Raw genomic sequence first — 16,093 nt, 5'->3', positions numbered from 1 at the left:
GAACTGAAGCCGGGAGCGCGGCCACCCACCACCTGTCCAGCCGTGTGTTTTCTTCCTGTGACAGCGGCACCTGCCAGACCCTCGCACACTCTCGCACACACACCTGCTCCGCTCACACGCAGCTCGGTGTCAACGCTCAGGGTGGGAGAAAATCGCTCTGATCTCTGACAGATCGCTAGGGAATGGGCGTGATCTAACCGGCACAATTAAACAGAGCCCAAACACGAACACAAGCTCTTCATGGTTCGTGGCTGTTATCCGAACTTCGAACTTCAAATCTAAAAAAATGCACCTGTTGACATTCATCTCCCAATCTAGTTATGGGGAAAAAAGGATCCGTATGTCCAGATAACACCACTGCAAATGGGCCCTGCCCATGACCTCCCACCCAGGCCCCTGCTATCGCACAAGACCGAGGCTTAATGGTAAAGTCAATACTCCCGGGGGAGAACCAGAGCACATCTGGGCTCAATCCCAAAATCCTGGGCCAAGTGTTCTGAACAGAGTAAGCTTTCTGAAGAATGGCTTCCCTCTGGGGAAGGAGGCGGGAAGGCGGGGTTGTGGCCAAAAGGGGAAAAGAGAAGAAAAGAAGGTGGCAGACACCCTGGGCAAGTTTGGGGACCTGCAGCCAGGCCGTCACCCTGGGCCACCCGGCCCAACCGGGGCAGCGAGGGGACACCTCCAGTGGCACTCAGCTTGTGGAGTGACAGAGGCCTGCGGGTGGGGGCTGTAGCCCCGAGAGCACGCTCTCAAACTGTGAGAGCTTTCTGAGGGATTTTTTTTTTTTTTTAATCTACTCTGCAAACACCAGGAAAGCCCCAAATTAGCAAGCATTCAAGTCCCGCGGGGAAGGTCTCGCAGGCCGACGCCCGCCCAGCCCTGCTGGACACACACCCCTCCTCTCACCTCCTTGCTCCATGTCCGAGTCAGTAAGGTGAGTGAGAGAAAAGCTGGCGATGTTGGCAGGCGAGATGGAGAACCGGGAATATGGCGGCGTGTGAGGCCAGCTCTGCTCTGCGCTCCGGGGCGGCGGAGGCGGCGAGAAGTACTTGGACGTCTGAAGGGAAGGCTTGGAACTGAGAAGGTTACTTGTTGTCTTCGCCATAAAAGGGTCCGGGGAGAAGTCATCATCCCATTCAAAGCCTCCACCTAAAAGGGAAAAAAATACACCCCAGTTTTCCTTCTCTGATTCTGTTAGAAAGAGCAGAGGGCCGAGGGCAGGCACACAAGAGTGCCTGTAGACCAAGCAACACCGACTCGGCCCGACAGGGGGCAGAGCTGCTCCCCGGGGTCCTGACAATGTCCTTTACAGCAGTACGTGACGTCACCCTCCACAAAAGCCTCCCTCACTCACAGCCCACTACCTTTTAGTTTCTTTTTAAACCCACGAACGAAGGGAAATACCTTCTTCATCGGTCGAGCTTTCGGAATTTATGCACCTGCTCAGGTAGGGAGAACCCGAAGGCGGTGCCGGGCCGCGGCCGCTCAACTCGGGGTCGTGGGCATCTCCTCCGCAGTGCCCCAGCTCTTTGGTCGGGGTCTCCTGAAAGCCAAAGAGAAATTCCCGTCAGCAGAGGCCGGCTCGCGGGAGCCTCCCTGATCAGCCGCGAAACGCTCCTCCTCAAACAGGGTGGGCTCGGGCCCGGGGAAGGTGCGACGGAACACAGCCCCGGTTCACCCACCGAAGCAGCTCCGGGACCCGGGCGGCAAGCGTGAAGCGGCTGCCGGAGGCCTCCGGAAAGCAAGCAGTGGCAGGCAGGCCGGGGAAGAACTCTTCAACGGCGCGTACCGGAGCGGACACAGAGAGCTCCAAAAGCCCCTTGGTTCTGGTTCTGAAGCAGGAGGGAGGTCTTCTGACGCTGGGCAGGGGGCTTCCAGATGGCCCCCCTCCATCTCTTGCTCCCCAGCCCCAAGCAATCCTGGGGTGGCAGGCACCTAGAATTCTGAGGGGGGGTGACTCACTCTCCCCCTGGGGGAGCTGGGATCCTGAGACAGAAGCCCTGCTGCTCGTCTTCCCCTCTGTCCACACGGCCGCATCCAGTGTGCAGTGTCGTGCACTAACGAAAGCCCCAGATGTTCAGCTGCAGCAACCGAAAAGTGGGGTTCAAGACATCGGAAAGTACCAGGGACACCACGGACAGGGAGGAGCTCAGAAAAGCAACCCTATCAAGTCTGTGAGAACCTGCCTTACCTCCGAGCCGCGTGTGGTAGACCTGAATGTCAACAGCACCAAAGCTTTGAGAACTGAACAGCAGGCCAGACCACTGGCCAAGACCCACCCTGGCCAGTGGGGGGAACGTGCACAGGACAGGTTTGAACAGTATAGCAAAAGCTTTAAACGGGGACCCCCAGCCCACAGAAGGGTGGCTGGAACTTGAGACCTGAACCCCAGTGGGTCAATGCCTTCTAGGACAAAAATATCAGCATTCTCCTTAGAATCTAAACAAGGACAGAATCATAAACACACTAAAGAATCGGTCAAAAAATCACTCTGCATACAAAGAATCAGGAAAACCTCAGTTCACGGCTGCCAATGCCATGATGACACAGATGCTGGGATTACCTTAAAGACTATTGTGAAAATGTTCCTACGAGCAAGAGCAAACGTTCTTGAAATGAATGCCAACCCAGAATAGTCTTGGCAAAAGAAGAGATGATAAAAATAATAACGAAGTGCAAATTTCAAAACAGAAAAATACAGTAGCTAGAACTTAAAAAAATCTACTGGATGGACTCAGTAACAAGATGACAAAGAATGACTGAATTTGAAGGAGATCAACAGAAATGATTCAGTCTGAACAATGATGAAAACAGACACGGGAGAAAAAGCCAACGGGCCACAGACACACAAAAGTCTGATCCCGGAGCACCAGAGGAGGGGACCCGGAGTGCGGCGAAAGAAAGCATTTGGGGACATAATGGCTGAAAACTTCTTGAATTTGGTGAAAGACATAAAACGACAGATTCAAGATGCTCAGCAAATTTGAAACGGGGTAAACGCAAAGAAATCCACACTCACGATCAAACTGCTAAGAGGAAAAGTAAATTTTGCAAAGAAAAAAGTCCTGACAGCAAACAGACATAATAATACTGAGAGAAGAGAGCTGTCAACTCTGAAGTGCGGATTCAGAGAAAATATCTTTAAGGAGTGAGGGAAACTAAGGTAATTTGTTGTCAGTAGATTTGATTAAAAAAAAAAAAAAAAAAGCCAAACTTCTTCAAACGGAAGGGAAATGATACCAGAAGGATCGTGGAACATCAAAAATGAAAAGAGAGGAACAGTAGAGCCCGCATGGATAAACAGAACCCAATTTGTCACCTCCTGAGTTGTTGTTTTTTTTTAAATTTTTTTTAACATTTATTTATTTTTGAGACAGAAAGAGACAGAGCATGAACAGGGGAGGGGCAGAGAGAGAGAGGGAGACACAGAATCCTAAGCAGGCTGCAGGCTCTGAGCTGTCAGCACAGAGCCCGACACGGGGCTCGAACTCACGGACCGTGAGATCATGACCTGAGCTGAAGTCGGACGCTTAACCGACCAAGCCACCCAGGCGCCCCTCCTGAGTTTCTTAAAATGTGTTTGATTGCTGGAAACACTGATCAGGCAGAGCACCATCTGACGGGGCTTTCAGAGTAAGTGCGTGGAATAATATACCAGACAGCAGTAGTAAGTTTTCTGCTTTCCACTGGAAACGGTACAGTACTGACTCTAAGTAGATCGTGACAAGTATGTATATTTTAATCCCCCAAACCATGACAAAACCTAAGATACGTAGTAAAAAAAAATGCAATGATAAATTAAAAGGTAATATTAAAAAAGGCCTAAATTACCACAAAGATGGGAAGAACGACCAAGTAAAAACAAACAGAAACGAAGAAAATGGTATGCCAAAATCCAAACAAGACTAATTTTATTAAATGTAAGTGGCCTAAAACCATCAATTAGAAGACAGGATTTTTCAGAAGAGATTTAAAAACTGATTTGCTACTCACAAGAAACTAACGTCAAACATAATGATACACGTAGACTGAAAGGAGAAGGTTGAAGAAAGAGATCTCATGCAAATGCCGATCAAAAGAAAGCTGGAGCGGTTACATGAATATCAGACAAGGGAATAAAAAAGGACATTCTGTCACGGTAAAAGATCATCTCAACAACAAGATCTAATGGTCTTAAACGTGCATGCGGCTAACAACAGAGCTGCAAAACAGAGGAAGCACAGACTAACAAACCGAGAGAGACAAATCCAGAATTGCAGTCGGAGACTTCAACACCTCTCTCTCTTCTATCCGGCCACGGACGGAACTACCAGCACGCAGAAAAATCAGTACCTCAGCACCAGTGCAGAAGAACTGAACACCGCCCACCATCCAGATCCAACGGACATTCAGGCACGTTCTTTCAAGTACACGTGGAACGTTCACCAAGACAGACCGTCGCCTGGCTCCGAAACAAACCTTTTTAAGTTTAAAGGAACTGAAACCATATCAGACACGCTCTCTGACCATAACAGAATCAGACTAGAAATCAGTGACAGATACAAGAAAACCTTCCACCCTCCATTTTAAAAGAGGCTGAAGTCTGAGCTCGTGGAGCAGGGCCCAGCAGGCACGGGAGGCCTGGAGGGCCACGGATTCGGCCGCTGCCGCTCCCTGGTCCCGATCCATAGGGACCGCCGGTGGCCGGCAACTCCGGGGCTACCTGTGAGCCACAGACTGTTCCGGCTTGCACCTGCGTGCTGACCACCACTGCCAACTGCTGGGTTACGGAAATGCGGTGTGTAAAGCGCAGCCAACTTCAGCAGGCCTCTGCCGGCAGACCCAGAAAGGGCATCCGGGTCTCCTTCCCTTAACTCGACAGGACTTCCCCGTCCCACCTACACCTCTGCATATTCTTGGGAACCGTAACCAACCCCCAATTCCCATCTTTGGGGAATCCTAACACACTCTGCGGCCTCAAAGCGGCCATCAGGAAAACAAAGCGCACTCGATTTCCTAACATGTTCTGGAATTTCCCGAGACGACAACGTGTGGAGGTTAACAGATACCTGGTCAAACAGATAGACTGTGACATCATCAAAAAACGTCACCGCCTTCTTTTCTTTCTTCCAGTCGTCCGGCAGCTGGTCGATGGCGACAGAGGCCGCAGGTTTCAACAGGCTGCGCAGATGCCTCCCGTCCTCGTTGCTGAGGATCACGGGCACCGGGTGCTCGGTCTCGTCCTCCGACTCGGAGCTCAGGCTGTGCAGGTGAAACGCCCGCAGGTCTTCGTCCGAGTCGTCGCTGTTTTCATCCTCCTCGTCGGCATCCATGCCGTCCTCGGAGAGGTCCAACATGCCCGACACTCCAAGTTTCCCCAGGTACTTCCCTTCGACGTCCGGCTCCTTCAGCTTGGGGCCCTCGGAGTGGCCGCACGACGACTTCTCCGCCGTCACGTCCGCCGCGCTGCTGGGGCACAGGGTGGAACTCGCAAAGGCAAGGAGCTCGTTGGTGTTGGTTCCGGTGGAAGCGAGCGTGCAGGCGCGCTCCTCTGGTGCCTCGAAGTCATCGCTGCTGCTCAGCTCGGAGTTCCCCAAACTCAAGGGACTGCCGGCCTCGTCTTCGGGAGGCGGCGTCTGTTTGGAAACGTCAGGTGGTGCCGGTTCCGAAGTGTCTCTGGACACCGGGTGACCGGAACTGTGCAAAGCGGGGAGACAGCTTCGGTCTGGCTGGCCGTGGCTGGTTTCCAGGCAACTGTCCTTGGCGCCAGGACTCTGCTCCGGCACGACCGGCTCAGGCAGCGGCTGGTCCGTTACCACCACCAAGGCCGAGGCCAAGGGTCCCGGGACGCCCTCGGACTTCTTGTCAGGCTCAGAGTCATTATCTGAGAAGTAGGCGGAGTCTCGGTACGAGCTCTGAGAGCCAGGCGCGAAAGTCTGCGAGGCCACTTCCGTACCCCTGTGGCCGTCGGCTGCGTCTGAGATGACGATGACCGGGTTGGGGGGCAGGGTGCCACGGCTGCCGTCGCCCGCCGTGGCCGCCTCCGCGGCCGAGGCGCCGTCGGGGGCGGGGTGCAGGGTCCATTCAGGGGACTCCAGGTTCTCCGTCTCGTAGCCACTGTCTGCAGGCTTATCGGGGGGCACGAGTTTCTGAGGAGTGTGAGAGCCTAAGGATCCCAATAAAACGTCACGGACATCCACCGAATCCAGAGAGTCCGGGGTCTCCACGGACTGTTCCGAAGTCGGAATGGGTGTTGACAAGCTGTCTTCTAGGAGGCTGTCTTGACTGGTCGAGTCTGAGGACAGGGCGGACACCAGGCCCCCCTCCTTGGCAGCCGCTTTACAATGCAGCTCACTCAGAGCGTCCGCACCTTCCGAGCTTTTCTCCAGCGCACGGTCAGCATGTCGGTCTTCTGAGAGCGGCTGATTTGGGAAGTTCTGTCTCAATTCTGGAACACTGCTTCCTATACTCACCTCATTGGCAAAAATGTCATCAGTAAGAACCGGGTCACTTTTGGTCAGTGTCAAGGCCTCTTCGCTTTGGCGGGTCAGGTCCCAGGACTGGTCACCAACACCGTGTGCTCTGGCAGCCGCTGCGGGAGTTTCTACCGTGATGGTCACAGGGTCCGGATTCGTTTCTTGGCAGAGACCGTCTTCGTGGCTACGGGCATCCGAGCATGTGGGTTCTCCCTGCTTCGGGGACGTATCTGGAAGTAAGCGGGGAGATGTTCCTTCTGTCTCCAGCGAGGTAGGAGGTACCCGCGCTTCTGGGGAAGACTGTAACGAGGTGTTCAAAGTGCTGTCCTTGAACACGACACCTGCATCCTGACCCTTGGCGCTGAGGCTTTCCTGCAGCAAAGGAAAGCCTGGTTTGTTCTCGGCAAACTTCACTTCAGTACCTAAAGAGTTCCTATGTGGAGTTTCTAATATCGTTTCGGTGAAGCCAGCGTTTTTAAGTTCTGTTTGAAGATCATTTAGATGTTCTTTGTCAGACAGTGAGTCTTTTAGTAGGTTTTTCTCTTGAAGAAACAAAAAGTTTGCTGACAGCTCTTGAACGTTCAGTGGATCAAAATTATCTTGGTGCATGAGGGTTTCTGATAAGCAAAGAGGCTCGCCGTCAAAAAGCTTACGGGGCTTATCTTTCTCAGAGTGGCACGTTACAACGGACTCTCTGGAGTTGTCCGGACTTGAACCGAAAGCGGTCGGCTTCAAGTCGGTTTGAACTCCATTTAGTTCCATCAAGTCAAATATCTTTTGGTGACTGGGCAGATCCTCTGATTTGTCAAGATCACTAAATATACTGTTGAAAGGGCTTTCAGGGCCCCTGGGGACCTGCACGTCCTCGGGTACGTTGGAATCTTTGGGGTCTGCGCCGCTTTGGAAGAAATCCTCATCTGTACTGGACTCCTCTAATTCAAGGTTCCGGAGTGTCAGGAGTTGGGGCGCCTCCTCGTGTATCCTTTCCGGGTTATCCATTTCAGTTGTGAGCAGTGCGGGTGGGTAATCAAGCTCCAAGTTGCTGCCGCCTTTTTCTTCCAACTGGATGTAATAGTCGCTTCCAACAGAAAGGTTGTGGGCATCAAACACAGGGACCACTCCGGGGGCCCCACGGGGCACATCCTGGCCACTGTCATCTTGTTTCCCCGGCCCGGGGTCTGAAAGTGAACTCTCAAAAACTTCAACTGGAAAGAAGATGCTCGTGTAGGACAAGGCTTCGTCCGGGGGGCCCCGACCGCGCTCGTCAAAGTGGTCGTGCTTGGCTGCCTCCCAGACATACTCAAAGCTCAGGCCCTGGCTGGTCTCGGTCACGGTGAGGACTTCCTCCACCTCACGACCCAGCCGGTCCCTGGCGAAGTGGTCGAGGATTGGGAATGCCGCATTACTTGAAGTGTCTCTGCTGTTTGTATTCGGTTTAAGAGCATTCCACTGCTGCTCAAAGTCGACTTCTGAGTCCCTTTGGCTTTGCATCCGCAGGTAGGTGAGCAACCTGTGCACGTCCTCGGCCGCTGGTCTCTTGTCCGGGGACAGCCAGCAGAACTGCAAAACTTCATACCTGGGCAACGATTCAGAGGTGATTAATGGAATGATGGTAAAACTGCTTTAAAACAAGAAAGGACTTCACGAGGACTCCCAAGCCAACTCGCACCTCAAAAGTTTCTATGCTATAATCACTGTCAGCCACGTGAAGGATCTCGGTTCACGGTGAAATACACTGTGGCACAAGAGGAAATGAAGAAACATAAGCGTTGGGCCTACTAATTTTGTGTGTTCCCGGGACACGTCCCAGTATCAGTGTTTGTCATTTTCCTTCTGGTGTCTACCCAGTGACTTATCCCCTGAATTTAGAAACAGTTTTAACATGATCTCCTCTTTAAAAAATCGCCACAGGTGGTCTACGTAGTAAAGAATGCACTTGTCTTACGTTGTTTAGATTGACTCGTTTTATTTTGTAAGAATTCTCAGAGACAAATGCGGTAGTGACTAATCTCTAACTCCTCCCCCCACTGAAAAGTAACACTACAATCTTACGTAGCACATGGTCTCCTTAGATCATAAAAGGGGCTGAAAGCGGAGGGAAACAGTAGAAAATGAAGTCCAAAGAAGAGAGCAAGGGGGAGCTGGGTCTTCGAAGGGTTGGCTGAATAGAGCCAACCTCCCACGACATAGCCACGAACAAAAGGGAAGACAAAGGCAACTTCAAAGTGTTGACTGTAGGCAGTATGTGTCAAGTTATTCCAGGTGAGACAGTTCAGAGCGGTGTGGGAGCTGAGCACTGCCTCAGTGCATGGGGTTGCCTCGCTTCACGGGCAGTGCCTACTGGGCAGGCAGTGGTGTAGACAGAGGCTTAGAAAGAGGTGAACGTGATCCTGAATGGAAACGGAGTAAGAACTGGTCTGAAGACTCGTAAGAAGTAAATTTGTTTTGCAAATGTCAATATGCACTATGCAAATTAGCTTCTGCCGCCAATTTAAATATTACCCTTCCTATGCTCTTTTCTCACATATTAGGTATCACTTACAAAAATAACGTAATTTTTTTTTTTAAGTATATTTATTTTTGAGAGGGACAGAGCATGAACGGGGGAGAGGCAGAGAGAGAGGGAGACACAGAATCCAAACCAGGCTCCAGGCTCTGAGCTGGCAGCACAGAGCCTGACGTGGAGCTCAAACTCACGTGTGAGATCATGACCTGAGCTGAAGTTGGATGCTCAACCAACTGACTGAGCCACCCAGGCGCCCACAAATAGCTTCATTTTAAAACAATTCCACAATAGGAAACTCCCTAATGTTGACTTTTCTAATTGGTTCAGACTTCACATTTTTTCTTATTGCACAGAATACATAAACTCCTGCCTGTTGTACACTTTTTCCAAAACTAACATTACATTTTTAAAATATATGTTAATTCTAAAATCAGTTGTGGGGCACCTGGGTGGCTCAGTCGGTTGAGCGTCCGACTTTGGCTCAGGTCATGATCTCACAGCTCGTGAGTTCAAGCCCCACGTCGGGCTCTGTGCTGACAGCTCGGAGCCTGGAGCCTGCTTCGGATTCCGTGCCTCCCTCTCTCTCTGCCCCTAACCCACTCACATTCTGTCTCTGTCTCTCTCAAAAATAAATAAATCATTAAAAAAAACAAAATTAAAATCAGTTGTGAATGATACACAAATCTTGGCTTTTCACAACATTTATGGTTTAAAAACAGGGAATAAATATACTGGGGCGCCTGGGTGGGTCGGTAGGTTGAGAGTCCGACTCTTTCTTTTGGCTCAGGTCATGATCCCAAGGTCATGGGATCCGGCCCTGTGTCAGGCTCCTCGATGAGAGCCTGCTTAAGATTCATATTCTCTGTCCCTCCCCTCCCCTGTGCCCCTTCCTCCACTGGTGCTCCCCACCCCCTCTAAGATAATCAATCAATCAATCAAAATGGGGAGTATACAACTAACACCCACAGACAGAGGGTTTCCTTATCTTCTGAAGACAACAAAAAAGTAAAGTAGAGTTACCCACCATCTGTCAGAATAAGGCTGCTCCAGCTGGGGCTTAGGGAGTTTTGTGTCTCTCTCTCGAATGACCTGATTGAGAACATCTAAGTTGGAGAGGTTGGAATAAGGCTGAGCAGCATTATCAAAGAGTTCCCAAAGTGTCACACCTAGGGACCTGTGGAAAAAAGGAAACAGTCATTTCCTCCTCCCTTTAGATGTCGAATTTTTAACACCCACATTTTTATTAGTGACTTTAAGAATAAAGTGTGTACTGAAAAGGTTATTAAAGATAGCTCTTTAACGTGATTTTTAAAAAAAGGCACCTTTAATACAATGAGGTCAAGTATGCCTCCTCACATTTGCTACAGAGTACTCTAGAAGCTTTGGCCAACGCAGAAAGGAAAACTTAAACAAGGAACGGGCATAATTATAGATAACAGCTAGTGTAACTGTCCACTTTGAAACTCAAGAAATTTTTTGGCACATCTTTAGAACGATGTAAGAGTGCTCGCTTCGGCAGCACATATACTAGAACGATGTAAGAGTTCAGTAGAACGGTGAGATACAAGAGGAACATCCTGAGGCAGACAAAGAAATCCCGCTCGCGACAGTTGTAAACAGTTGGGTTTGGCTGCTGTTTCGGAGGGGCTTCTTCCCGTCATGCTGCCAGCTACCCGTGGGCCAGAAGAGGCCGCCTGCCGGAGCCTCTCCATGCCTCCAGGCCCACGGCTGTTACCCCAGGCAGAAGGGAATGCCCCCTCCTGGGACCCATCCCCCTCCCTCACACCAAGTCCTCTGTCGCCACGGACACAGCCTCTGCGGCTCAGCCAGAGGGACACTTACTCTCCACCTCCTCTAAGCAGTCTCTGCGTCTCCACCTGGGTCGCAGGTGGCATCCCCTGGCCACTGCAATGGCTCCCAAGCCTGGCTGACTATCTGTGTCATCTGGGAACCCCCCACCCCAAGGACTCTCACGTGATAATGTAGGTGTGGCCTAGGAAACTGCATTTAAAGGGGCGCCTGGGTGGCTCTGTCGGTTAAGCAGTTAAGCGTCTGACTTCGGCTCAGGTCACGATCTCGTGGTTCGTCAGTTCGAGCCCCACATCGGGCTCGGCGCTGACAGTGCAGAGCCTGCTTGGGATCCTCTCTCTTTCTCTCTCTCTCCCTCTCTCTCTGTCCTTTCCCCCACTCACGATTTCTCTTTCTCTCAAAATAAAAAAATAAACTTAAAAAAAAAAAAAAAGTTCCCTAGTGATTCTGACATCCATCCAGGTTTGGGTGTGGATGGTTTACATGACCTGGGATCGAGGCCTCCAGGTGTTTGTTTGAATAATAAACCGCATTAAATAAATACGTTTATTATCTGATACTGTACAGTACAATGTAACTTATGAGTTAATTTACGTTAACTTCACAAATCAGTGAAAGAAAGCACATTCAGAATCTAAGTTGAGAGATCACTTCTGTCAGAGGAAACAAAATAGACCCAAATCTCCCAACTCAATTCAAGAAGGAAAACACACCTTCTCGCCGGCACAGACCTGCCAGAGGCAGAGGGTCGTTCTGGATACAAAACAAGTTTAAGACGCTATCGATGACTTTAGGGAGTCTACAATTTAAGTGAGGAAAATAAGAAATTCGCTGCCCCAGCCGGTGTGAGCTTGGGCACATGACCCTACCCGTCGCAACTCTCCAAATGCCTGCTCTAAAACTCCCTCTCTCGAGAAGGCCCGTTCCCAAACCAAAGCCCTCGCCGGCCCCTGGCTGACCCTGTTGTTCAGGAAGCATGAAGCATGGGCTTTCTCGACTCCCCACCCCCCACCCCTAACATCTCCGGTCTCCCTTTCTCATCTCCTCACACAGGCCACAGAGAAGAGCCGTGTCCCCTCATCAAGGTCCGTCCCTGCGCCGGGGCTCTCTGTGCTACGCTGTGCAGTCTCCTGCAGGACAGCCGCCGTCAGTCACGGCCCCTCACCCCTAGCTGTGGAATTCTTTACCTTGAACTGGCCCTTGCCTCCTCGAGTACCACTGGCCTCCTCCTTCTGGGCAGAAAAATGTCCTGGGGGTCTTACCCACCCTTCCAGCAAAACTCTGAGAGAGGTTCCTCCCGTCCCCCCTGGCACAGGGCAGCGCGGCCCCTGCCGCAGGCTGACATCGGCAATGCTGCCCGCCCTACCGCTAGACTTGTCACGGTGTCAGAAACCAGGGGTGGGCTCTGTGTCCAGGAGCACAGGCTAAGCTCTCAGGTTAAACACCCTGCTAGGAATAGTAAAAATTTGGACAAAACATTAAAATTATCTTTTTAAAGGCATCACAGATGAGAGAAGATAGCATGGAATTACCAGGAAAAACCCTAGAACTTGAAGAGCTAAGGAGAATACTAAAACCACCTCTGAGGGGCCGCTGGGTGGATCAGTCAGTTGAGTGCCTGACCCTTGATTCTGGCTCAGGTCATGATCTCATGGTTTGTGGGATTGAGCCCCACACGCCAGGCTCCAAGCTGTCAGCACTTGGTATTCTCTCCCCCTCTCGCTGTCCCTCCCCCCACCAAAAAAATAAATAAACTTGAAAAAAAAATAGAGGGGCACTTGGGTGGCTCAGTCTGTTAAGTGTCTGACTTCGGCTCAGGTCATGATCTCATGGTTCGTGAGTTTGGGCCCTGCATTGGACTCGGTGCTGACAGCTCAGAGCCTGGAGCCTGCTTCGGATTCTGTGTCTCCCTCTCTCTCTGTTCCTCCCTTGCTCGTGCTCTGTCTCTGTCTCTCTCAAAAATAAACAAACATTTCAAAAACAATAGAACCACCTTTGAGCTGGTGCATTTGCTGAATCACATAACTTGGGCTTTTGGGGTCTTGGTTTACACAAAGCTCAATGGGGGATGGTGGGGGTGGTGAACAGGCCAAAGCCCTGGGCCTGTCCAAAGTAAGGGGAATCACAGAGAGACCTCCTCACCATAAAAATAAGCTTGGGGTGCCTCGGTGGCTCAGTTGGTTAAGCGGCCGACTTCGGCTCAGGTCATGATCTCGCGGTCCGTGAGTTCGAGCCCCGCATCAGGCTCTGTGCTGACAGCTCAGAGCCTGGAGCCTGTTTCAGATTCTGTGTCTCCCTCTCTCTGACCCTCCCCCATTCATGCTCTGTCTCTCTCGGTCTCAAAAATAAATAAACGTTAAAAAAAAATTTTTTTTAAATAAATAAATATATAAAATAAGCCTGCCCCCACCCCCTCCAGGAGCCTGAAAGGCAAGCTGACTTGGCACTGAGGGGCTCTGAGTAAGTGTTTGCGTGTGTGTGTGTGTGTGTGTGTGTGTGTGTGTGTGTGTGTGAGAGAGAGAGAGAGAGAGAGAGAGAGAGAGAGAGAGAGAGACTGTGTGTGTGTGTGTGTGTGTGTGTGTGTAAGGGGGGGTTGGCCCCTAACAAGCTGTAACCACAGAGCTGCCCCTTGATTGGATCTGCAGCCCAAATTCACATCGCCTGAGTGGTCAAAAAAACCCTCAAGCTGAATATGTAAAGCACAGTCCCCTTACACCACAGTCCCCTTACACGGCAGGACAACCCCGGTATCCGACACACATAAGTAAGTGTAGATCCTCTCGGGAGGAATGCTCCTCGATTCTCGGTTTCCGAGATCCTCACCCCAAGGAAACGAGGCAGCATCAAGAACCAGCAAGATCAAATCCACAAAGACTTCAGATACTGGAATCACCTGACACAGATCACAACCCAACTGTTAAGAACACTGGGACAGGTTTTAAAAAATCCAGTCGACTTCCTCCAACTGAAAAGTCAATAGCTGAACCAAAGAACTTAGTAGACAGACTTAACAGAAGAACAGACACACTTGAAGAGAGAGTTTTAAAGAGAGACAGAATTAGTGGCTGGAGCACAGGTCTCGAAAATTATCTAGAGTGTGGCACAGAGAGTCAGAGAGACAGAGTGTAAAAAGGAAGAGATTAAGAGACAGAAGGCCGAGCAGGAAGGCAAAAAACACACGTCTAATTAGATTTCCCAAAGGACAGAAATGGAGCAGAGGCAGTACTTGAAGGGTAAGGGCTGAGAACACCATCAAACTACAGATTTGAAAAAGCCAAATAAATCCCAAGCAGAAAAACATAAGAAATCCACACCCATACACATCAGAGTGAAACTACAAAAACAGAAGACAGTGAGAAGAGTTTAACAGCAGCCAGACAGCAGAAATCACATTACCTTCAAAGGGCTTAGGGAGACTTACAGCTGACTTCTCAATAGCAACAATGGAAGCCAGAAGACAGTAGAATGATCTCTTCAATATGCTGAGAGAAAGTAACTGTCATCAAGTAAAAATATATTTCAAAAACGAGGACAAAATAAAGGTATGTTCAGACGCACAAAAACCCGAGGGTCTGTTACCAGCAAGCAGGCCCTCACTACGGGAAATTCTGAAGGACGTACTTCAGACAAAGGGCGAATGATCCCAGATGGAATGTCTGAGATTTAAAAGAAAAAAAGAAAAGAAAAGAGAACTTAGAGCAAAGGGATTTGATTACGTGGATCAACCTAAACAAAAAACCGCTAAAAAACAAAACAAAACAAAACAAAAACCCAAAATCCAAAAACCAAAAAAACAAAAAAATAAGAAGAAGAACAATGTCTTGTGAGGGTAAAAGAAAAAAAAAAAACCCCAGCAATTACGTATTGTGTGTGTGCGTGTGCATACACGCGTGTGGGGGGGAGGTGTATAGTCAAACCAAGTTAAAGTCTGTTAAAGTATCCTGAGGGCCTTGCAATGTTCAGAGAGAGAGGGCCAAGACATGAACTGATATATTAGACTACAGTAAGTGGAATACACGTTATAACTTCTAGGGTAACTTTTAATAAAAGTACAGGACTAGAGTATACAGCTCCCAAACTAACAGGAAAAAGAAGTAAAAAAAAAAAATCAATCCAGATGAAGGCAGGAAGAGGAAAAGAAAATAGAAAAGGCAGGATAATAGTACAAAAAAATGTGTACACAAATTAAGAAAGCTGTAACAGAAATTGTTAGTCAAGGACGTAAACGCATTTCTTTTTCACCTTCCATTAAACTGATCTCCTACAAATCACAGTATTACATAATGGTCCAAACTTCTGTTTTTTCGTTCACTGCAGTCAATATTTAAAACGTCTATCATACTGTAGGCCCTACAGTCGACACAGAAAACAGACCCGGTTCCTACATTTATGGACCTTATTACTGTTGAACGGGTAAGAGAAAAGTTAATGATATCACAGTTGTGATAATTGCTAGGATGTCAATAAACTGTCTTTTTCACACCATCGGGCACTCCTACGTTCCTACATCTTATTCAACTATTTCTCCTTAAGCACTCAAGGAGAAAGAAGTTAAGTCTTGGCTACACAAAAGTCGAACAGAATGGCAAATCAGTACGTACCAGATATTACTATATTTCGTTTGATCTGCAGTTAGTAGTCTGTCTTGAAAGCTGGTTACTAGTTCTGGAGCAGTCCATCGCAGAGGGAAAATTTTTTTATCATCTGTTTCAATATAATCCTCCTGTTTTATTAGAAAACATACAGAATTTTTAATTCTATTATGTTTTTTAGCGAAGTCAATGATTTAATACCAGGTCATTCTCAGAAAACAAATACTCAACCCAAAAGACACATCAGACAAAGAAGTGGGCGTCAAGAGAGATTTTCTGGGCAGGAGGTGGGTGAGGTTTTTCTCTGAAGCCTCCTGGGCTCCATGAGCTGCTTTCTGAGCCATGAACGCTCGCCCAGCCATGAACCTTCCTTCCTGGAAAAGGAAGGTATGCCACGTCGGATGCACAGAACACAGACTCTGAGCAAAACATCTTTTAAAACATGCTGGGTCTTATGCCCCAAGTACGACAGCAGTGCCTACCTTACTGAATAAAAGCACAGACTTGAGAATGACACAGACTGGGTTGTAAGTCCAGGCTCAACCGTTCACCTGCTGGCTGACCCTGGGCAGCCAACAAATATGCTAATAAGCCTTTTTCTTTATCTGTTAAATGGGGATCATACAATTCCCACCTCCCTTTATGGTGAGGATTAAATGAGATAATGCCCGCAATTACTTCATGGTGCCTGGTAGACAGCAAGGGCTCAAGACACTAGAGGTACCGTGTAG

General features: G+C 49.3%; 1 protein-coding gene across 2 annotated transcripts in view; it reads right to left on the bottom strand.

Moving 5' to 3' along the window:
• The window catches only part of LMTK2 (lemur tail kinase 2), an 82,075-nt gene that overhangs the window by 3,934 nt on the left and 62,048 nt on the right, over window positions 1-16,093 (bottom strand). For both annotated transcript variants that reach the window (XM_086691956.1, XM_086691957.1), the window contains exons 9-13: window positions 15,372-15,493; window positions 9,986-10,135; window positions 5,049-8,031; window positions 1,405-1,543; window positions 907-1,149 (exon numbers count right to left, since the gene is read on the bottom strand). In XM_086691956.1, the coding sequence (XP_086548082.1) occupies window positions 907-1,149; window positions 1,405-1,543; window positions 5,049-8,031; window positions 9,986-10,135; window positions 15,372-15,493 (3,637 nt within the window). The remainder of the gene's footprint in view (window positions 1-906; window positions 1,150-1,404; window positions 1,544-5,048; window positions 8,032-9,985; window positions 10,136-15,371; window positions 15,494-16,093) is intronic.

This window comes from Puma concolor, chromosome E3 (genome assembly GCF_028749965.1).
Source record: "Puma concolor isolate L17-30 chromosome E3, mPumCon1.1.hap2, whole genome shotgun sequence".
Lineage (NCBI taxonomy): Eukaryota > Metazoa > Chordata > Mammalia > Carnivora > Felidae > Puma > Puma concolor.
This window is presented reverse-complemented; position numbering and strand designations above follow the sequence as displayed.